This window comes from Mandrillus leucophaeus, unplaced genomic scaffold (genome assembly GCF_000951045.1).
Source record: "Mandrillus leucophaeus isolate KB7577 unplaced genomic scaffold, Mleu.le_1.0 Scaffold80, whole genome shotgun sequence".
In the NCBI taxonomy this organism is placed as follows: Eukaryota; Metazoa; Chordata; class Mammalia; order Primates; family Cercopithecidae; genus Mandrillus; species Mandrillus leucophaeus.
In genome coordinates, this window is record NW_012108697.1 from 191946 (window position 1) to 217045 (window position 25100).

General features: G+C 33.8%; 1 protein-coding gene across 1 annotated transcript in view; it reads right to left on the bottom strand.

The window, feature by feature from the left end:
- Positions 1-25100, bottom strand: part of ATRNL1 (attractin-like 1) — a gene marked incomplete at its 3' end in the record, with an annotated part of 405371 nt that overhangs the window by 116243 nt on the left and 264028 nt on the right. Inside the window, exon 19 of the mRNA XM_011967565.1 lies at positions 24606-24699. Within this exon, the coding sequence (XP_011822955.1) occupies positions 24606-24699 (94 nt within the window). The remainder of the gene's footprint in view (positions 1-24605; positions 24700-25100) is intronic.

The following is a 25100-nucleotide window of genomic DNA, read 5'->3' on the forward strand; positions in this document are numbered from 1 at the left end:
GTTTTGGTTTTATTCCACAGTGGTCAGAAAAAAAATACTTGATATACTTTGATTTTTAAAAATTTGAGGCCAGGCGCCGTGGCTCATGCCTGTAATCCCAGCACTTTGGGAGGCTGAAGCAGGTGGATCACCTGAGATCAGGAGTTCAAGACCAGCCTGGCCAAAATGGTGAAACCCCATCTCTACTAAAAATACAAAAATTAGCGAGGCATGGTGGCAGGCACCTGTAATCACAGCAACTCAGGAGGCTGAGGCAGGAGAATTGCTGGAACCTGGGAGGCGGAGGTTGCACTGAGCCGAGATCGCACCACTGCATTCCAGCCTGGGTGACAACAGTGAGACTCCGTCTCAAAAAAAAAAAATGTTAAGACATGTTTTGTGGCCTTACATATAATCTATCCTAAAGAATGTTATATGTGCTGTTGAGAAGACTGTGCCTTCTGCGGCTGTTAGACGGAATGCTCCATAAATATCTGTTAGGTCCATTTGGTCAAGAGTGTTGTCAGACACTGAAGTTTCTTTGTTGATTTTCTGTCTGGATGATCTACACATTGCTGAAAGTGGAGTGTTGAAGTCCCCTACTATTATTGTATTACAGTCTATCTCTCCCTTTAAATCTATTAATATTTGCTTTATATATATAGGTCCTCTGCTAGTGGGTACACATATGTTTATAATTGTATCTGCTTGCTGCATTGACCCCGCTATTATTATATAATGGCCTTGTCTCTTTTTACAGTTTTTAACTTAAAGACTATTTTTTTTTCCTATAATTACAGCTACTTCTGTTCTTTTTGGGGTTCCATTTCCATGAAATAGCTTTTCCCATCCGTTTACTTTCAATCTATGCATGTTGTTTTATAAGTAAAGTAAGTCTCCTGTAGGCAGCATAGTTTGGTCATATTTTTCTATCCATTCAGCCTCTCTTTTAACTGAATAATTTAAACCATTTACATTCAAGGTAGTTATTGATAGATAAGAGATGACTATCATGATTGCGTAACTTGTTTTCTAGTTGTCTAGATATTTTTTTCCTTTTTTCCTCTCTTAAAGGCTTCCTTTGGGGTTATGTGATTCTCTCTAGTAATGTGTTTTATTCCTCACTTTTTTAGTGTTATCTATTATAGCTTTTAGCTTTTTCATTACCATGAGACTCACAAAAACATCTTATAGTCATAATAAGTTATTTTAAACCAATAAAAACTTAACTTTGATTGCAAAGGAAAGAAGAAAACAACAAAAAATGGTATATTTTAACTCATTATCCCTCCATGTTTTGAATTTTGACGTCACAGCTTACATTTTTCATATTGCCTATCTCTTAACAAATTATCGTAGTTTTTATAGTTTTGTTGTTTATTCTTTATACAAAGATAAATGTGGTTCATACAACACAATTACAGTATTAGCCTAACAATCAATGTAAGTATTCTTTTCTTTAAGTTTGAAAAGCTCTCTTTAGCATTTCTTGCAGAATTGGTCTGGTAGCCATTAAGTCTCTCAGCTTTTGTTTGCCTGCAGAAGTCTTTCTCTCCTTCATTTTTAAAATACACCTTTTCTGCCTATAGTATTCGTGGTTGGCAGGTATTTTCCTTCCACATTCTGAATACATTGTCACTGTCACATTTCCTACTGCCCTGAAAGGTTTCTGCTGAAAAATTAGCTGCCAGTTACATTAGATCTCTCTTTTGTGTTTTTTGCTTCTTTTTTCTCACTTCTCTCTAGACCCTCTCTTAGTCATTGATCTTTATGAGTTTAATTGTGACATGCCTTGTGGTATTCTTATTTGGATTGAATCTGGTGACCTTTGACCATGCTATAATTGGGTATTCACATCTTTCCCCAGGCTTGAAAAGTTTCCTGTTATTATTTTTAATAAGCTTTTGGCCCCTTTGTCTCTCAACTCCTTCTTGAATTCTAATAACACAAATGTGTTATTTTGATGTTGTCCCATAGATCTGGTAAGCTTTCTTTGGCCATTTTCATTCTTTTGGTTCTTTCACCTCTGACTATGTTCTCAAATAGCCTACCTCTGAACTCACTAATTCTTTCTTTTGTTTGATCTATTGTGCTGAAGATGCTCTCTATTCCATTTTTATTTCATTCATTGTATTTTATTTCACTCATTCATTTCATTCACCTCCGGGATTCCCATTTGCTTTTTATTATTAATATTTCAATCTCTTAAGTTTCTTTCATGTATTTCTGATTGCTTCTCTGAATTTTACTGAAGTTTGAGCTTCAGTAAATTTATTAACTTTCTAAAAACAGCTATTTTGAATTATTTGTCTGAAAGACCACATGTCTCCATCACCTTAAGGCCAATCTCTGGCACAACCTTATTTTGTCTGTTTGGTGAGATCAGATTTCCCTGAATGATCTTGATGCTTATGGACATGCAACAACGTGTGTGCACTGAGAGATCAGGTGTTTATTCTAGTCTTCCCAGTCTAGCTTTGTTTTTGCTCATCCTTCTTCAGGGCCTTCCAGAGTTTCTAAGGGGACTGACTGTTGTCTTCCCTGAGCCCATGACCACTGCAACTCCCTAAACACTAGAGGGCAGTCTAAGCCCAGCGCTGCCACAAGTCTCAGGAGGGCTCCAATGTTGGCAGCGATCTCCAGGGCAGATGGACCCAGGGAAGATCCAAGGAGGGTAACTGGGCTGTATGGGAAAGCTGGCCAGGAAACCTAGACCAGAAGACTATCCCAGTGCCCCAGACAATCATGCCTCCCAGGAGGTCTCTGAACAGGTTAGATATGTCACCAACTGCAGCAGGAGGGGCCAAATCTGAGGCTGGGTCCCCTCAGGATCTACTGTGGGACAAAGGCTGGAGAGCCCACCTCAATTCCTCAGATGGTTGCACATCTCCTAGCAGGTCACTGCACAGATATGACAGTTACCTGACTACAGTGGGAGAACTGGGGGTGAGACTGGATCCCTCAGGATATGCTGTGAGATGACAACCTGGGATCTACTGAAAGATAAGTTTGGCAAGCCTATCAAGGAGGCTCAGACTCACAGTCTGCAGGATATGGGCAAGTGTCCCTCTGGGGTTTTGTGTGAGCAGTTCTGTGTTGGGAACTCAACTGAAGAGGGCAGGAGTCAAGCCACAGGACTACTTCTAGGTTCACTGCTGAGACTGATATCAGTGGCCTCTTACACTAGTATACACGATTCCTCCTAGATCCCTTAGAAGATGATTTTAGTTGCGGGTTCAAGGCCAAACAGGGCTGTAGTCAAATCCCTTGGGGATTAGGGCCATTTCTGGGCTTGAACCTTGAAGCAAAATTAATGCATCTGTCACCTGGGTGCCAGTCTGCATTCTCAAAACAACCCTCTTGAGCCTTGGACTCCACTGGGCTTTCACACCCTCCTGCCTGACTCCTGACGCTCCTGCCAGTGACTTTTGTCAGTAGATGGGTGCACAGTTCTTGTCGTTGCGAGGAAATATTAGCAGGTTATCTCCTATTCTGCCATCTTGCTGGCATCACTCTCCCTCAAGTGTTTTCAAAGTGATAATACCGACTTTAAAAGCTCAAGGATACAAACTCATTTCTCTAATATGCAAGTTATAATATTTTCTTTTTTGTTAACAATATTGGGTTTATTCAAATTATATAATCTTATATTGAACTGAAAATTACTATAATAGATTTACCTTCAACACAGTATAAGTTTTACAAAGGAGTGGTTGAAATTTTATTTTCTCTAAACTACAAATTTCTTGAAAGGATGATATTATATGTTCTTGTGTAGGAAGTAACTTTGGCATCCCAATTTTAAGCTTTCAATAGTCAACCACAGAAAATTAACAGAAATAACAAATCAACACCACCTTGTTAAGAATTAAACTGAAAGGCTTTGCAGAGTTTTGGAAGGTGTCCAATACAAGAACTACATTCTCTATTAAATATTTATAGCTCAAAAAACCAAATGAGAAACATATATTATCTAAAGTGGTTTATATTAACAAATAATAATTTTTGAAATAATTTTGAATATATTAAAAGGGTTTTCAAATTTTATGAGTTAAATTTAAACACAAATTTTTGGTAGTTTAATTCCATGTGTCATTTAAGGAAACACAGGTACCTCCAAAAAGTTAATGAAATAAATACTTTCAATAAAAACATAACAATATGATTTTGGGCATGAAACTCAGCTTGAAAAAGACAAAAGTAGATGTAAATAAATGGAAAGACATTATTTATTCTTTAATAGGACCCCTCAACATCATCAGAATAGCAACTAATTTCAAAGATAATCTTTAATGTGATTCCATGAAAATGCCAATGAGATTTTATAGGAGCCAGAAAAGTTGATCTCAATGTTCAGGGACAAAAGTAAACATACAAGAATAGTTAGAAAAACACTGAAAAAGAAGAGCTTTGAAGAGAGGTAGACCTAAAAGATATTGAAATATACTCAAAGTCTCTATCATTAAATAGTATTGTACTAGCACATAAATAGACAAAATGTATACAATAGAAATTCCAGAAACAGGCTCAACTATTGCATACTAAAAATCTAGTAAATGATAAAAGTTGTCTTAAATGACTGGAGTAAGACAGTCCTCGTAATAAATTAAGACAACTTGATAGCTATTGTAAAACTATCAAATCAGATCCAATCCTCATACTATAAACAAAATAAAACTCTAAATGAAGCATCAATCTAAATGTAAAAAATAACATTTTTGATACAGTAAAAAAAGGATAGGTTAATTACACAATAAAAGGCTTCCTAACCATGAATAAAATTCCAAATGTAATTTTTAAAAGACTAGAAAATATGAGTACATTAAGAAAGCGGCACAGCAAAAAAAAAGTACAATTAGTACAGTCAAGAAACATGACAAACTGGGAGGAAATATTTGCAACTTATGTCTCACTGAAAAAGAGCTATAATCAGTAATTCATAAAGAACTCTTTAAAAATAATGGGGAAACGAATAATTTTATAGAAAAACTGGCAAAAGACATGAAGAGACAATTCACAAAAATGATATAAAAATGGCTTTTAACCACATGAAAAAATATTCAACTTCACTTTTAATAATGGAAATATAAATTAAAACTACACAAACTATTCTCCACAAGATTGGCAAAATTTCAAATGCATAGCAATATATCCTGTTTATGAGCCTGTAGATAAATAGGCCGCCCCATATATGGCTGATGGGAATAGAAAATGAGAAAATTCCTATGGAGGACGACTTGACAATATCTAAAAAACTATATATGCATGTATTCTTTGATCCAACAATCCCACTGAAAGGAATTTACTCTTGAGAAAAACCTCCAATATTATAAAATTACACACATACAAGTTTATTCAGTGTAGCATAATTTTAATTGCAAGATACGAGAAAAATGTCTAAATGTCCCCGAATAGATTTGTTAACCTATGGTACATATACATAATGGAGTACTATACATCTGTAAACAAAACAGAACCAAAAAAATGAACATCTTTATGAACTGATATTAACTGAGCTCCAGGAAGTATTATAAAGAAGAAAAAAATGTAAAATTCAAAAGAGTATCTAAAATACATCTAATAATATGTCAGCTTTTGTGTAAGAAGGTGAAATAATAACTATTTCTCTAATATAAGATACACACAAAGACAGAAACACACATAGCTCATACAGCTTTACTTTTATGAAAGGAAACACAGGAAGGATAAACCAGAAAACAATAAAATTGGTTACCTACTGGAAGAGGAAGAAAGAAATGCGCAATAATCTCTCTGAGTATACTTTAAGTAGTTTCAGCTTATTAATGTTCAACATATTTAATTAATTACTTTAATACAATAAGAATGGAAAAGGAAAAAATTCATAAAATGAGAAGTAAGTAGAAATAAATGAGCCTAATAAACTTCAAGTGAATCCTATTTCCATATTGATGGAAAAAGAAAGTAAAAAAGGAGGGAAATAGGAGGAGAGGTAAGGGGAAGAAGAGAAGAGGGAAAAAAGGAAAGAAAGAAAAAAGGAAGGGAGGGAGTAAGAAAGGGGGAGGGAAGCAAGATTCAAAGTAACTTATGAATCCAAAATTTGACTACATACTCTGAATCGGTGCAGGGCAAGGTGGAGGAAGGAAGCTTGAAATCAGATTCCAAATCTTTTATGTAGGTTTTATTACTGAAGTGATATGAGCAAAGAAAATCTGAAACTATTTTAGATTGTAATATAGAATTGAGCAAATAAGGAAATATGTTGATGTCATTGGAAGTTAGTGTTCATTTACTGTAGAAGAAGGAACAAATATTGAGCTGGAGAAGGTACAAAGGCCTTGTAGAAATAGATCTGAATTGGAAGTTTTAGTATGAAGAAATGTTTTATAAAATATTTATATGTGTGTATATACATGCATATGTATGCATGTATGTGCACATGTGTATTTATATGTGCACATGAATAAATTATTATTTCCTAATTTTGTTCACCAAACAACCCACTAAGTAAAGATACCTCAAAGAGCAAAGAGCATACCTAGCACCAAGATCTTGGTCTCTAATATGCTATTCCATTACAAGCAACTAGAGCTCCAAAAGGACATACAGCTGATCCCACAACTGAGGCAGAAGAGGAATAAGATAAGCCTGAAATATCTTCTTACACCAGAAAGTAAGGAAGTATTCACAAAATTACAGGTGTGTCACAAAAACAAAAGAGCCAGCTTGAAGCCTCTCCTACTGGCCAAATCTTGGACAATGTGAGTGCCAAAGTGGTTAAAAACAGTAGTGAATTATAAATCATTGGGAAAAAAACAGGAATTCATGAGTCCATCCCAATAATAGATAAACAAATGGGGGAAGAAAAGAGGACTCTTGCTTCTAGAAAAATGTTGAGGTCTGTCTGGTAAATGTGAAGGGGTCTACCATAGGAGTTGGTAAACATCATCATAAAAAATTAAGATTAGCAAGAATAAACAAATTTTTCTTTTCGTTAATGTCATGTCCTGTCAGATAAATTTATCCATGTTTAATTCACTTAAAAAAGACAAAAGAGAAAAAATAATGCACATCTACTGGTCATACCTACACTCAAAATCCAAGATCCTCACAGGCTAGCAAATTCATTCTAATAGGAGAGTCATCACTCGTGGGAAAATATCTCATTACAAAGGATAAAACAGATGAAATCCTAAACAAATGTATGAAGTATTACTTATACACAATGCAATGCTATGTAAACCAATGACCCCCCACATCATTTCTCACATGCCAAAAATACATTGATAAAAACTATGCTAATCTGTTATAAATATAATAGCTGATGTTAAAATGTTTGGCATATCCCTTATGGATTATGATGTAACCTAATAACAATATGATCCAGAATCAAGATTATCATAATCCATCAATTTCACTGTAGATCTCCCAAAGAAACGCAAATTAAGAAATCAGAATGGAGGATCTAACAACTATTTTCAACATAAGAAGAAAACAATATAACAAAAGTATAAATACCTTATTAAGGCAATTTTGCATATAAAATGTAAATTACTCAGATCAATTAAAATAGTTTAAATCATTTATTCTATAACAGTCTACTGTATTTATTTACACAAAGGTAAAATTTCTTCAGAAATGCTCTGTTTTAGGAAAAGTCTTAATCTGCATTGTTGAAATTATTTTACCCATTCAAGAAAATATCTATCAAAGACTAGAAATCTCCTTCATAGTCTGAAAACACTTAAGGAATAAATTACGTAAATATCTAATATAGAATTGTATAATTCGGTAAATAAAATACCAGAGTACTTGGATATAATATTTGTACTAGTTATCTATTGCTCAGTAAAAATACATAAATTTGATAACTTTAATCAACACACATTTATTATATCACAGTTTCTGTGGATCAGGAGTCTGAGCATGGCATAACTAGGTTCTCTGATTCAGAGTCACAGCAGACTGCAATCAAGACATTGGCTGGACCTAGGGTCCACTGTAATCCTGCAATCAGGTGTCAGCTGGGATTGGTTTTAATCAGAGGACTAACTAGGGATATGCCTGCTTCTATTTTCCCTCAGGTTATTGGCAAAATTTATTTCCTTACCACTACAGGACTGAGGGCCTTGGTTTCTTACTTGCTATTGGCTGGTGGCTATCCTCAGCTGCTAGAGGATACTCTCAGCTACATTTTTCTCAGAGCCAGCAAAAGAAAAAAATCACTAGAGCAAGTTTTCTGGCAAGCACAGACTTCACAGCATATTCACAGAGTGAAAACCATCACTTTTACCATGTAATGTAACAAAATAATGGTAGTAATATCCCACTAACTTTGCATTATTTTCTGGTTTAGAAGTGAGCACAGGTCCTGCACACACTCAAGAAAGGAAACGGAATTACACAATGGTATAAATATCAGAAGTCATAGATAATTAATGGTCAGTATAGGATCTGCCCAATGTAATATTTTTGTTATAGATAGAATTTTATAATGTATATTTACTTGAGATATGAACATGAACCACTAATCTAATTCACAAAATAAAAAAGCAAATTGAGACATTATTTTAGCAAGTTCAACTTCAGATTACAAAAGGTAAATAAAATGTAAAACGTTTAAATATAAATAATTTCCTAAATTGATACTGTACAACATAAATCATGTTAATATTTCTGATATTTGAGCTAAATAATATTTTAAAAACTCAGAACCCTTCAAGACTGATACAAACATTAAAAGCCTTTAGAAATCTTCTGTATGGCTTAATTAAAAATGTAACTTCAAAGGATTTCTGTATCTAAGGAAAGAGATAATCATACTCCTTTTCCACTAAGCAAACTAATCAAGCAGCTGGACTTTTATGGAAAACAGATTTAGGCTGAAGTATATATTACGGACTTTGAAGAAGTAAATAATCTCATTAAATGTCACCTAAATAACAATTATCATTTATATAAATGCTAACATTACGTAATACACATTTTGTATAAAACAAGATATAAAATAATTCTACATTTATAAGTTTTAAAATATTTTCAATTTAAATGTTTAAATTAAAATTTTAAAATTTAAATATTTAATTTATTTAAATATTTGAATTTATAATACAAATATTTAGATTAAAAAAATTTAAATATATATCTAAATGTTTAAATATATACATATACCTTGTCAAAAGATATAATTTTTTTACTCAGAGACTAAAATAAGGGGCATGTAACAGCCATAATTTTAAAATATGACAGATTATTTAAAACAGCAAAAATCTGCCAAATAATTTTGCATTTTTATGATTAAATATGAAGGGATAGGCCAAGTGTGATGACTCATGCTGTAGTCCCAGTACTTTGGGATACTGAGGTGGGTGGATCACGAGGTCAGGAGTTTGAGATCAGCCTGGCCAACATGGTAAAACCCTGTCTCTACTAAAAATACAAAAATGAGCAGGGCATGGTGGCGCACACCTGTAATCCCAGCTGCTCAGGAGGCTGAGACAGAAGAATCACTTGAACCCACAAAGCGGAGGTTGCAGTGAGCCAAGATCACGTCACTGAACTCCAGCCTGGGTGACAGGTTGAGTGAGACTCTGTCTCTGAAAATAAAATAAAATAAATAAAATAAAATATTTCTTTTTAAATGAAGGTATAAAGATATAAAAGGTAAAACACACTTATTTTGCTTTTTTCCCTAAAGAAACCCATCAAAATGCTATCATATAATATTTTTAAAACAGAGAGAGAGAGAGGCCAGGTGTGGTGGCTCACACCTGTAATCCCAGAACTTTGGGAGGCCAAGGCGGGCAGATCATGAGGTCAAGAGATCGAGACCGTCCTGGCCAACATGGTGAAACCGCATCTCTACTAAAAATACAAAAATTAGCTGGGCATGTGGTGCGCACCTGTAGTCCCTGCTACTCGGGAGGCTAAGGTAGAATTGCTTGAACCCGGGAGACGGAGGTTCCAGTGAGCCAAAATTGTGCCACTGCACTTCAGCCTAGCAACAGAGCAAGACTCTGTCAAAAAAAAAAAAAAAAAAAAAAAGGGTGGGGGGAGAAAGGAGAAGTAGCAATTTTTGCAGAGAAATGGCTAAACTTTCTGAAATCCCCAAAATGATAAATGAAAAAATAGCAGCAAACAAGAGCATCATAGTAAAACAGGAGTAGGTTAACCCTGATACCAAAACCAGGTAAGAACACAACAACAAAAAGAAAACTATAGGCTAATATCCCTGATGAACATTTTCAAAAATCCTGAACAGAATACTGCAAATCAAATCCAATGATATATAAAAAGATAATACACCAAGATCAAGTGGGTTTATCCCTGGAATGTAAGGATGGTTCAACATAATGCAAATCAATAAATGTGACATATCACATCAACAAAATGAAGGGAAAAAGCCATATGGTAATCTCAAAAGATGCAGAAAGAGCATTCAACAAAATTCAACATCTCTCTATGATTAAAAAAAAAAAAACTTCCCATAAATTAGGTATAGAATGAAAGTACCTCAACACAACACAGGCCATACATGACATACTACACCAAACACTAATTCGAATAGGGAAAAGCTGAATGCTTTTGTTTTGTTCAGGATTTTTGCATACATGTTCATCAGAGATATTAGCCTATAGTTTTCTTTTTGTTGTTGTATCCTCATCTGGTGTGGGTATCAGGGTTAATCTACTCCTGTTTTACTATGATGCGCTTGGGTTTTTTTTGTTTTTGTTTTTGTTTTTCAGTAAAAACTAAAACAAGACAAAAATTCCCACTCTCACCATGCTTATTCAACATAGTGTTGAAAGTCCTAGCCGGAGCAATTGGGCAAGAAAAAGACATAAGAGGCATCTAAACTGGAAAAGAGGAAGTGAAATTGTCCTGTTTGCAGATCACATGATCTTGTGTACAGAAAATCCTAAAGAATCTGCCAAAACACTATTATTTAATTGAACTGTTGAATGAATTCATTAAACTTGTAGGTTACAAAATTAACATTAAAAAATCAGTAGCATTTCAATACACAAACAACAAAGTAGCTGAAAAAGAAATCAAGAAGAAAATCTCATCTAGAATAACTAACAAAGAAGTACCTAGAAATAAAGACAACCAAGGAGGTGAAAGAATTCTACAAGGAAAACGACAAAAGAAACTGATAAAAGAAAATGAGGAGAATGCAAACAAATAAAAAGACATCTCATGCCCATGAATCACAATATTGTTAAAATGGCCATATTACACAAAGCTATACAGATTGAATGCAATTCCTTTCAAACTACCAATGACATTGTTCACAGAAATAGAAAAAAATAAAATAAAATTTGTATAGAACCTCAGAAGACCTTTAGGAGGCAAAGCAATCCTGAGCAAAAAGAACAAAGCTAGAGGTATGATACTACCAGACTTCAAAATATACCACAAAGTGGTACCAACCAAAATGACAGGTACTGGCATAAAAACAGACACATAGATCAATGAAACATAATGGAGAACATAGAAATTACATATCAACAGCCAACTGATTTTTGACAAAGATGCCTAGAACAAAGATGACTTGGAGAAAAAATCATCTCTTCAATAAATGGTTCTGGGAAAACCAGATATCCATATGCATTAGAATTAAACTAGACCCCTCACCTTTTGCCCTATACAAAAAACAACTGAAAAATGGATCAAATATCTAAATGTAAGGCCAGAAACAATAAAACTACTAGAAAAAAACACCACGGGAATGCCTCAGGACATGGATCTGGGAAAAGATTTTATGAATAAGACTTCAAAAGCCCAGGTTTACAAAGGCAAAAATTAACAAATATAACTATATCAAGATAAAAAAAACTTCTGCACAGCAAAGGAAACAATCAACAGAGTAAAAAGACAATCCACAGAATGGGTTGCAAACTATTCATCTGACAGGATATTAAGAGCCAGAATACATAAGGACTTCAAACATTGCAACAGCAAGAAAACAAACAATCTAATTGTAAAATGGGCAAACAATCTGAGCAGACATTTCTCAAAAGAAAACATACAAAATCGCCAGCAAGTCTACGAAAGAATGGCCAACATCACTAATCATCAGGGAAATGCAAATCAAAATCACAATGAGATATCATCTGACCCCAGTTAAAATGGCTGTGTTAAAAAGACAAAAATATAAGATGCTGGTGGGGATGTGGTAAAAAGGAACTCTTATACATTGTTGATAAGAATGTAAACTAGTATAGCCAGTATGGAGAACAGTATGGAAATTTCTCAAAATACTAAAAATAGAACTACCATATACATGATGCAGCCTTCCCACTACTCGGTATTTATACAAAGGAAAATAAATTAGTATGTCAAAGGCATACTTGCATCCTCGTATTTATTGCAATGCTATTTGCAACAGCAAAGATATGTAATCCACCTAAGTGTATATCAATAGATGAACAGACAAAGGAAATGTAGTGTATATACACAATGGAATATTATTTGGCCATTAAAAAGAAGGAAATCCTGTCGTTCATGGCAACATGGATGGAACTGGAAGACATTACATGAAGTGAAATAAGCCAGGAATAGAAAGTCAAACACTGCATGTCTTTACTCATGTGGAAACTAAAAAAAAGTTGATCTCATAGAGTAAAAAGTAGAACAGAAGGTACTAGTGACTGGGAAGGGTGTGGGGAAAGAGGAATAAGGAGAGATTTGCTAAAGCATATTAAATTACAACTTGATAGGAGGAATAAGTTCTAATATTCTATACTACTTTAAGAGGACTATAGTTAACAATAATACATTATATAGCTCAAATAGCTGGAAAGATAATTTGTGTGAATGTCCCCAACACAAAGAGATTATAAATGCTAATTGCCCTATCTGATCATTATGCACTGTATGTACTGAAACATCATTATGAACACTATAAATATGTATCATTATTATACGTCAATTTAAAAATAAAATCAAATTTAAATAAATGAAAATATTTTAAAGGAAAAGAACAAAACAGACTCTAGAAGAAACAAAAATCTGACTAGTTTATCTCTTTCAAAGAAACTAGATGAAAGTTAAAACCTTCAGGCCAAAAATAAATTCTATGACCAACTGGCTACCTGAATACTACTTGATAATGGAGAAGAGAAAGAATTTTTAAACAGAACCTAAAAAAGCACTAACCATATGGAAAAGATGGATATATTGGATTATATTAAAATTAAGAATGTCTCATTATAGATATATAAATTGGTATGAAAGTCCAACCCAGAGTGACATTTACTAAACATATCACCAACCAAAGATGTGTACATAGCATGTATAAAATATTACTAAAAATGATTAAGAAAAGGATAATCCAGCAGAAAAATCACAAGAAACTTGAGAGAACACTGCTTCACAAAAAGAGAAAATCCCACTGGTGATTAAATAGATGAAACCTTTAAAGATTAAACATAATAAACTTTTAAGAACTAAGGAATTTTTTAAGCTAAAGAACATAGCAATTACACATCCATCAGAAATGTCAAAATTAAAATGCCTTGGAATACCAACTCTCAGCAAAGATGTGGAGCATTAATAAAATTCATAGAGACTTGGAATGGGTATAATTTAATATAATCACTTTACAAAATAGCTAATTTTCTAAAGTTGAAAATATGAATAATGAACACACACTGAACAAAATGTATGCATTTGTAAGCCAGGAAACATATAAGAATACTGATAAAACATTAACGGTAATGGTGAAAAAGAAAAACAAAACTGGAATTATCAAAAAAGAAAACAGGCAAACGAATGAATGAGGAGTGTTATAATTATATAATGAAATATTCTACAACACTGAATAGGATCACATTACAGCTATCTGAATGCAGCAACTTGGATAAATCTCAAAACATTATGTTGAGGTGAGAGGACAAACATTATTAACAATAAAGAAAGGATATCATATTTGCACCTGCAAATTGCCAAAACAAGACAAAATAGAAAATTGTTTTAAAAAGAGATTACACTGAAATATGTTCAGTCACTTACCATTTTTCCATAAAACTAAAAGTGCTAAACTATACAACACAGCCACTACACTGGAGCCCCCCGAAATAAATCAAAAGGACGTACTAGTGTATAGCAGTAGTTCATGTTATAACACACACGCATTTGACATGAGTCCATATTTTGATAAAACACGTACACATATACCAGATATATTCTGCACTTAAATGTTAAAACTTTATTTCTTCATATAACGTTAAGTTGGGACATATTTGGCTATTTATTTCATCCCCTGATATTTCAAGATAACTTAATAATAAATATGTAGAAGACTGATCAAAGTAAAATAAATGCTTAAAGTGCTGTCTCTTTCTTTGACACACACATCTGCTTCTTTTTCTAAGTTCTTCCAATTTGTAGGTAGTATATCCTAAATCTTAACTTGATACCCTGTTCTTTACTGTGCACTTTTCTTTTTTATACCAATTCCAACAATTCTATAATGTATTAGGAACCATTCTGACCACCTAGAGTTAAATAAAGTCATTTAACTTTTATGCCTTATGTGAATGTAATAATCAAGTGGGAAATCATGGACTCTGCTAGTCTCAAAAAAAAAAAAAAGCTTTAAATGAGAACAGCTTTGATTTAAAAAAAAAAAAAAAAAAGCTGGGAGGTTTTTGCAAGTTTTAAGAGATGAATGGGGATTAAAGAACAAATTAACCCTAAATACCCCCACACTGTTCAATAACTTACTCCAGCAGTCACACTTAATGAACAGGACCCTTAAGGTTATTTCAGTGAAAGTACAGTAATTAAGGATGTCAAGCTAGATGCTAAGGGAATACTAATTAATCATGAAAAGATAGGCAACTCCAGTAAGCAACCTTAAAATCTCAGTAGTTCTATATAAGAAGTTTAATTCCAGCTGAAGACACTGTCCAGTGTGGAATGGAGTTGGAGAAAAGGTCTTGCTCCATGCCATCTTCCAGGATATGGGCTATTCCTAGCCTCTGCAATCTGTCAGATCCTCATCTTCCTCTCCACTGCACTGTTGAATGAGGAAACAGAGGGTGTATGGCACATGAGGTTTTTAAGAGCCAGGCCTAGAAGTGCTGGGTGTTACTTCTGTCCACTGGACAGAGCCCAATAACATGACTTCCAACCTAACTGCAATGTAGGCTGGGAAATACAGCTGGGTTGTGTCCACAACGTTTTCAAAATTGGTGATGAAATGACATTCAATCTAGTACAGTTTTGAGGGACAAGGTGTTGGTATAGAAAGACTGATGAGAGAACATTTAACTTCAAAAGTACATTCCTAAAATCCAAGAGCTTCAAATTCAGTAAGTCATCCTCCAAAAGAACTCAAACATTTACCTGACATAGGAAGTTATATGCTCAAGTTAGACTTGTTACCAGCACATATTCCTCAAGGGTAGAAATTGGACAAAACCATATATGGTTTCACACTGGGCAAGCTTAAGATTAGTAACATGCTTTCTGAACTGATATTTTCAGATGTATGGCTTTTGCTACTGTCTCATAGCCTCTCAGTGAATAAATGTTTACAGAATAAAGCAAGCATAAGAGTTCCTCAAGTATCTTATATATTAGACATCAAGGCTGCTTAACTCATTATCACAAGGAAACCATTAGTCTTATCAGCAGTTGCAAATACAGCAACAAAACAACCTAGAAAAATCTTAACAATATCTAGTGTTGGAGGCTGGGTGCAGTGGCTCATGCCTGTATTCCCAGCACTTTGGTAGGCTGAGGTGGGCGGATCACTTGAGGTCAGGAATTTGAGACCAGCCTGGCCAACATGAAATCCCATCTCTAATAAAAATACAAAAGTTAGCCAAGTGTGGTGGTGGGTACCTGTAGTCCCAGCTACTCGGGAGGCTGAGGCATGAGAATCGCTTTAACCCAGAATGTGGAGGTTGCAGTGAGCCAAGATTGTGCCACTGCACTCCAGCCTGGGTGACAGAGCTAGACTTTGTCTCAAAACAAAAAAAAATTAGTGTCAGTATTTGCAGACTATAGTCACTACTTATCCAATTGTGCTTATAAAGGTGATAATCTATGTATAAGCAGGCTGTACAGCAAATTATTCTCCCTCTGTAGTCTCTATTATAACAATGTAGATTAAGTCACATAGAAAAAAGATGTACTTTTTATCCCCATTCCCCATATAGCAGACAAAAAATAAAATAAAAAATGAGAGTAATTAGGAAAAATAAAGATCCAAGAGATATTATTTTTTAAAATATAAAGTCCCTACTATGTGCCAGAATCTGTTCTAGAAAAGAAGGTACAACTTTGATCTTCCTAAAATGGAAAGGAATTCATTGACATGATCATCAAGGCAATTTCACAAAACAAACAAACAAAAGAGACTTGATAAAAGATGGAGAAAAATGGGTAATAATCTTAGATATTACTGGCCTAAAGGTAAGCCAAGGAGGAAAAAAATGTTCAGGAAGATCCTCCTATGGCAACATTTCTCAAAATGTATCAAGAATTTTTATTTCACTATTTACCTATTAGTAGAATTTTGGTTCCCATCCCAGGAGTTTAGTCACCATATCCCAGATTTTTCTGTGCCCTAATTTTGAGAACCAGGGTCTTAAGCCTGAAATAAGTTGTTATGAAGAAGTTGTAAGATCAGTAAATGGCAAAGGTATAAGGAACAGAAAAGGGGAGCCAGTTATAAGTTAATTAACACAATTAAGATCCTGATTAATAATATTGCTATATATCTTAGGGAATTGTATTTTTAATTCCAAATGCCTTTGACAAGTTTATCTTCAACTGACTGTGAACAGAAGGTAAAATAATTTTGAATCAACTCATCAATTTTGACTAATCTACCAACAAAATATCTAAGAGTGCCATTTAGAGTACTTTTCACCAGAAATCAATAAAATGATCTCAGATCTTATATTAAACAGTGAAACAATAAACTTTTTTTGGCTAGAGAAAACACTAATTTTTAAGGCCAGTGGTTCTGAGTGGGGATAAATTTGTGAGTAACAATTCATTATTTCCATAATTATGGAGTTCCAATGGGATTTACTGAAAGGAATGAAAGAGAAACCAGGGGTGCAGACATCCTATAAACACACAAAGTAATTCCACAAAATAAAAAAGTGATCAAAATCTCATATAACTTTAGAATAACATGGCAGATGTTTAAGTAGGTGAAAAATGTGCTCATAAATATTTGAGCCTGGAATCTAACTCCATTTTACATATAAACACAAAATAGTTTTGCATATTTATAACACATATTGAATTTTCTAAGACTGCCACTATCATGTAAATTGAAAATCTACCTTTTATAATACTATTCAGAATTTGACCAAGATTTTCATTTAAGAAAATCTCATCACCAATAGCTATCCTGCTCACACACATCTGTGAGTGTACAATGTGTGTGGAGAATATTTGAGACACCTCTTAAGAGACTAAAAACAAAAACATATTACATTAGTGCCAAATTGTGAGTACTACTGAATTTCATAATATAGGAATTAAAATTATCATATTATTCCTGTCCTACATATTTGTTAAAATTTCATAGTGCTATAATATAAAATGTATGCAGTAGAAACTACATGGTAAAATTACTGTGGGGTAGATTGCAATTGTTTTTAAACAGGGGACTCTGATAATGTTCCAGAGGTCTACAACATGACTTGACTGGCTCTTATATTATTATATCCTTTTCAAATATGTCCCCTGTTTCCTAAGACATGATGTAGTCTCTACAGTCTTTTTACATACCAGAAACAGAACGTATACATTGACATGTGGTAGGATTTCAAGAAAGAAAATATATTTTCTGTTAGATTTTATCACAATTCTGTCCATATTTTAAGCTAGGGAATTATTTTGGCACTACACTTATAAATAGGATCCAGCTCATATTTGACAATATTATAATCCCTCATTTTCTCCATTTCAACAGCCTGCTATTTGTCTTGACATAAGATTTCTGATTTGCCATCTTGACTGGGTCCAGAATGAATGGAATTAGTTTCAAGGGTTTCTTTCTCTTGGCCCCTCTCTACCTTACTGGCTCTTTCTCCATAGGTCAGGAAGCCAATATGAGAGATCTGCTGGCTGCTACATACATCCATTTTAATTATGAACTAAGGAACAGGGAAAATGACTACAGAGTGAGTCTGTAGATTTACTGTCCTCAATGAAACATATTTGGACTTAGATTTTATTTATTTCCTGGTCTCCATAAGTGCCCATTCTAATAAGGGGCTGTGACTATTCATCCTCTTATGCCAGTAGCACTCCCCAATTATTAGAATAATTAATTATGAAAATCCATGAAGTTCTAGGGGGTGTTATTCCATCTCCACCAAGAACCATTAACCTAATAAACTGATGTTTATCTTTTTCCATCCAAAATACGTTTAGTTAGCACACTTACTGTGTATAAGACACAACAATGTTTTTGCTAAATTCTGTTGGAAATTAAATATTTTATGGTAACCTTAAACGTAAATGGGTTAAATGCCCCCAATTAAAAGACATAGAGTGGCAAACTGGATAAAGATCCAAGACCCATTGCTATGCTGTCTTCAAGAAACCCAATTCACATGCAATGACACACATAGCCTCAAAACAAAGGAATGGAGAAAAATCTACCTAGCAAATGAAAAAGAGAAAAAAGCGGAGTTGTAATCCTAGTTTCTGACAAAACACATTTTAAATTAACAAAACTCAAAAAGGCAAAGAAGAGCATTACATGATGGTAAAGGGTTCAATTCAACAAGAAAATCTAACTATCCTAAATATATATGCACCTATACAGGAGTACCCAGATTCATAAAGCAAGTTCTCAGAGACCTTTAAAGAGACTTAAGCTCCCATATAATCATAGTGGGAGACATTAACACTCCACTGACAATATTAGATCACTGAGACAGAAAATTAACAAAGATATTCAGGACCTGAACTCAGCACTGGATCAAACCAAACGGACCTCATAGATATATGCAGAACTCTCCACTTGAAAACAACAGAATATACATTCTTCTCATCACTGCATGGCACATACGCTAAAATCAATCACATAATTAGAATTAAAACACTTTTCAAGAAATGCAAAAGAACTGAAATCATACAGTCTCTTAGACCACAGCACAATCAAATTATATAGTTTTACATTTAAGTCTTTAATCCATCTTGAGTTAATTTTTGTATTAACAGTGTAAGGAAGAGGTCCAGTTTTAATTCTCTCTAATGATCAGTGATGTTGAACTTTTTGCATGAGTTTTGGCCACATGTATGTATTCTTTTGAAAAGTGCCTGTGTCCTTTGCCCACTTTTTATGGGGTTGGTTTTTTCTTGTAAATTTAAGTTCCTTATAGATGACAGAAATTAGACTTTTGTCAGATGTATAGTTTGCAAAAATTTTCTCCAATTCTGTAGGCTGTTTACTCTGTTGATGCTTTATTTTGCTGTGCAGAAGCTCTTTAATTAGATCCCATTTGCCAATTTTTGCTTTTGTTGCAATTGCTTTTGGTGTCTTCATCATGAAATATTTGTCCAGGCCTATGTCCTGAATGGTGTTGCCTAGGTTGTCTTCCAGGAAGTGTTAAGAGAGAAATTTATAGCACTAAATGTCCACATCAAAAAGTTAGAAAGCTCTCAAGTTAACCTAACATCATAACTAAAGAACTAGAGAACCAAGAGCAAACAAATCACAGAGCTAGCAGAAGACAAGAAATAAACAAAATCGGAGATGAAATGAAGGAGATAAACACACACACACACACACACACACACACACACACACATATACAAAATACAATAAAAATATCAATGCATCCAGGAGCTGGTTTTTTGAAGAAAATAATAAAATACATAGACCACTAGCTAGACTAACAAAGGAGAAAGAGAAGATTCAAATGAACACAATCAGAAATGACAAGAAGGGCATTACCACTGACCCCACATAAATACAAACAACCACGAGAGAATATTATGAACGCTTCCATGCACATAAACTAGAAAATAAAAAAAAAAGGATAAATTTCTGGACACATAAACCCTCCTAAGACTGCACCAGGATGAAACAGAATTTCTGAACAGACCAATAATCAGCTCTGAAATTGAGGCAGTAATAAATAGCCTACCAACCAAAGAAACCCAGGATATGATGAGTTCACAGATGAATTCTACCAGATACACTCTCCTCAATAAAAAATTGAGGAAAAGGGACTCCTCCCTAACTCAATCCATGAAGAGAGCCTCATCTTGATATCAAAACCTGGCAGAGACATAACAAAAAAAGAAAATTACAGGTGGATATCCTGGATGAACATTGATGCAAAAATCCTCAACAAAACACTGGCAAACAATTCAGCAGCACATCAAAAAGCTTATTTACCATGATCAAGTAGGCTTTATCCCTGGGATGCAAGGTTGGTTCAACATAAGCAAATCAGTAAATGTGATTTATAATATAAATAGAACTAAAGACAAAAAGCACATGATTACCTCAATAGATGCAGACAGGGCTTTCTATAAAATTCAACATCTATTCATGTTAAAAACTCTGAGTAAATTAGGTATTGAAGGAACATACCTCAAAATGTTAAGAGCCATCTATACCAAACCCCAGCCAACATCATACTGAATGCACAAAAGCTAGAAGAATTCTCCTTGAAAACCAGCACAAGACAAGGATGCCCTCTCTCACCACCCCCATTCAACATAGTATCTGAAGCTCTGACCAGGGCAGTCAGGCAAAAGAGATAAACAAAGCGCATCCAAATAAAAAGAAGGGAAGTCAAACTATCCCTGCTTGCAGACAACATGATCTTATATCTAGAAAACCCCATAGTTTCGGCCCAAAAGCTTCTTCAGTTGATAAACAACTTCAGCAAAGTATCAGGATACAATGTGCAAAAATCAATAGCATTTCTATATACCAACAACAGTCAAGCTGAGAGCCAAATCAGGAAAGAACTTCCATTCATAACTGCCACACAATTATGTGTGCCTAGGAAAACATCCAGGCAAGAGAAAGATCTCTACAAGGAAAACGAAAAACCACTGCTCAAAAAAATCAGAGCTGACACAAACAGAAATTCATTTTTAAGTTACAATTTTTGATGATCAGCTGTGTTTTGGGGCAAAACAAGATTGAGAAATATCATTGCTATGGCAAAATGAATAATTTGGTGCTCATCTAAATGAATATTTTGAGTGTACTACTGATGTCCTGCCCACTGTGGCTGACAATCCCTTCCACAAGGTACAACACAGGGAATGCTCTCTTGAAATGTTCACTTTTTTTCCCTAAGCAACTGGTGGAAGGGAATGGCAGCCACAATAGGTGGCTTGAAAACTCTACAAAGAGTATGCTTCTCCATACTCTTCCAATTTCTGTGGCTCCCAGGAGCCTCACACTATTGACAGTGTATACCTAATCCCTGCCAAATATCAACCACCCTAGCTGATCTCATCTTATCAGTTTCCAGATGATTTCACTCCAGGTAAGCCAATGTTCATGCCTCATCTGTCTGCAGTCTACTGTCTCTCTTTAGGTTTGTGGCCATTTGATTACCCTGTTTTCTCAGTTCTCCAATGTTTCCAGAAAACTCATGAATTTGCAGTTTATCCAGATTTGTTCCCTTTCATTGTAAGGGTAGAAGCGATATTTTTCCAGCTCTAAACATTCTTGAGCAAAGACCGGAAATGCTATGGTCATGTTCATTTTTACTTCTTTGCTTTTATTGATGCCATTTCCCCTTGTTTCCTATTTTCTTTTCCCAGAAAGTTGATTTTATTACTCCATCAGGTTCCAGTTCGAACATCCTCTGCTTAAATTTTCCTTATCCTGCCAAAATAAATTAATACTTCCCTTTTCAATGCTACATCAATACTTTCTTCATTCTATTCTATTAAACAAATTTATTGAACACTTACACTGTGGTATTGTTGCAGTGGTCCCCCCAAAACTTCACTCTAGTAAAGGATACAGACAAGTACACAAATAATGCAAGAAAAGAAATGAACAGATATGAAGAGAACCAATTTCAGTTTAGGATGGTTATTAAGAATATGTAAGATATGACATCTGACTAAATACTTAAAACCAAACAGAAATTATCCTAAGAAGTGGAAGGGGTTCATAAGCATATCAAATCACTAATGTAAGAAATTGATATAGTGTATTTTGGTCAGTGTCTTCACTGCTAGTCTGAGATACTTTCAGCAAAATTGTTTACTGATTTGAAGGACTAGCTCTCGTTCCTAACCTTTTTTTTTTCAGGTATAAGCACATTATAGCAATTAATTGCTCTAAGTATAATGAGCCTATTCTTTACTGTTTCATACTCAAAAGCCAAATAAACAAAAAAATAAATGAACAGAATTCTGTGTACAAATACCACCTACAAAATACTCTTTACAAATTAGTATTCCATTATTATCCTCCTCACAAAAAACCATAAATGAGAATGGGGAAAATGTACTTTTATCATTAAGAACTACATAATTGATTTTCTAATATTTTGCACATATGCCAAATCTTATAATTCTATTTTAGCTAAGCTTACAAACTCACTATTTCAATGAATTAAAATTCTACTTTCTTTTGTCTGTAAACAAAAATGTTACTGTAATACTGTATCACAGAAATAATTATTATGGATAGTTATATGGCTATACTAGTTATGTAAAACTATACTAAGAAGATTGTCAGTGTTTACTATCATGGTAGAATCTCATATATTATTTTTATCTGTAATACTGCCACTATGGTCTATAAAAAATATTTTCATTGCTGCACACTGCTATCCAACCAACATATTTAATAGAAGTTAATCAAGAGAAATAACATTACTTATAACCAGAACCTGCTATTATTACATAATTTGAGGGAATAGGAGAGGATTGCATGAAAGAAGAATGTAGAGCTTCTCTTTAAAAGTTATTAAGAATTTCAAGACCATGATAGCAGAGCACTAAACGAAGTGTGTTGTCCTTGTAAGTGTGGGAACCTGTATAAATTCACAGGCCATACGCCCATGAAGTTGGCTTTACTTATAATCAAGCTTTAGTGTTGCAAAGTATTAGCAGCATCCTTGATCTTAGAACAGAAGATTATGATTTAATTTCATTGGTTTTAAGACCAAAATGGCCTTCCTTAATAGGAATTTCGCCAAGATCTTTTGCTGTGAACTTGTATTTAACTTCAGAGACTATAGAGAAGAAATATAAACTGATTGTGCTTACCTTGTCTGAATTTGAAAATCTGTAATACTTAGGTGGCTAGCTAGGCAAAGACATAATCACCTAACTTGAAATATTTAGGATAACTCTGCAACAAGTAATATATTTATTTTAAATAAAAATAAAAGGATCATTTTCCATGCTTAATAGACTCTAGGTATATGTTTTTATATATTTATAGTTTTGAAGAATTCTTTATTAAACTTTCCCTATGTTTCTGTAATTATTATAGTTGAGATTTATTATTTGTGTCAAATACAGTACATATATAGCTAATATAAACATGTATTTGTACACATATAATTCAAAACCATAAAAATTTAATTTTAATAATATACATAAACCAGAAAAATAAAAAACAATTTAAATAGCCTAAAATGTTGCCTTTTAAAGTTAATTTTTGAAGGAAAATAAAATTTTAGAATAACAACTAAATGCTAAGACAAAAATCATTCATGTAAGTACAGAGAGGAGAGTAGCAATAGTGGGTTCCTGCATACTGAAAGAACAGAGAAAAGAGAGGAAGATGAACATAAGGAACCAGCTGAAAGGGTTAAAGGACAAGAATTATCAGAATAATAAATGACTGAAAAAAGAAGTATATAGAGACATTATATTAGGTATAATATGAAAGAAAACTGTAAAGATAACAATGTAGATTTGATACATAAGATTAAGAATGCTTCTTTTTCTAGAAATGCAAAAGATAACACGTTCTATGGGTTTGTTTTAAAGCCTCCACAAAATTGTTATTTAAAAGGTTTAATTTTTAAAGAGAATTCATTAGATGCAAGTAAATTCTCAAAGGAAAATAAATCATTCTACCAAAAAGACACATGCACCTATATGTTCACTGCAGCACTATTCACAATAGCAAGGACAGGGAATCTACCTAAAAGCCCATCAACAGTGGACTGGATAAAGAAAACGTGGTCCACACATACTACGGAATACTACACAGCCATAAAACATGAAATCATATCCTCTGCAACATGGATACATTATCCTAAGCAAATTAACGTAGGAACAGAAAACCAAATACCACATATTTTTGTTTCTAAGTGGGAGCTAAATATTGGTACATATGGACATAAAGATGGGAACAACAGACACTGGGAACTACTAGAGAGAGAGAGGCAGGAAAGGGAGAAAGCAGTTTAGAATTATCCATTGGGTACTATGCACATTATCTCGTGATGGGATCAATCATATCCCAAACCTCAGCATCATGCAATATACCCATGTTAAAAACCTGCACATGTACCCTCAAATCTAAAATAAAAGTTAAAATTTGTAATAAAGGTATGCCTAACTAGCACAACACTAGATTAAAAAGTAAAACATAAAAATTACTTCAACAACACAAATTCAATCCACAAAAGTTCTAAAATGTCATTCTTACTTACAATTGACATTGGTCACCTTTTATTCCTTTAGTTGTGCAGAAACATTTTCCTGTATGCAGATGACAGATATTTGCATGGCCACTGCATGTACAAGCTGTAAGTCAAAACCAAAATGATACTGAATATTCTACATCACAAACATGCACATTTCACATTTCAAGTATTATTATTACCTTATTTTTATGTCCTGTAACTTCCTCATGCCATCCAAAAACTAAGGTTAACAGATAATATAAATTATTTTTAATTAAATGGAAGTAACTTCACTTTTCTGAAAATTTTGTGAAATTCCTTAAAGTCTTTTGGGGATATCCTGAAGTCTACTATGGATCTAAGTATTTATCTAATTCTTCTTTGGGCTTCTCTCCATTTTCACTTTGGTATATTTCTTTAATAAAGTGAGTTTCAAAGCGTTAGTGCAAGAGCTTTGGACTCAAACAGCTTGACTTCAAAATTTACATCTAAAATCACTATATGACCTTGGACAATTTACTT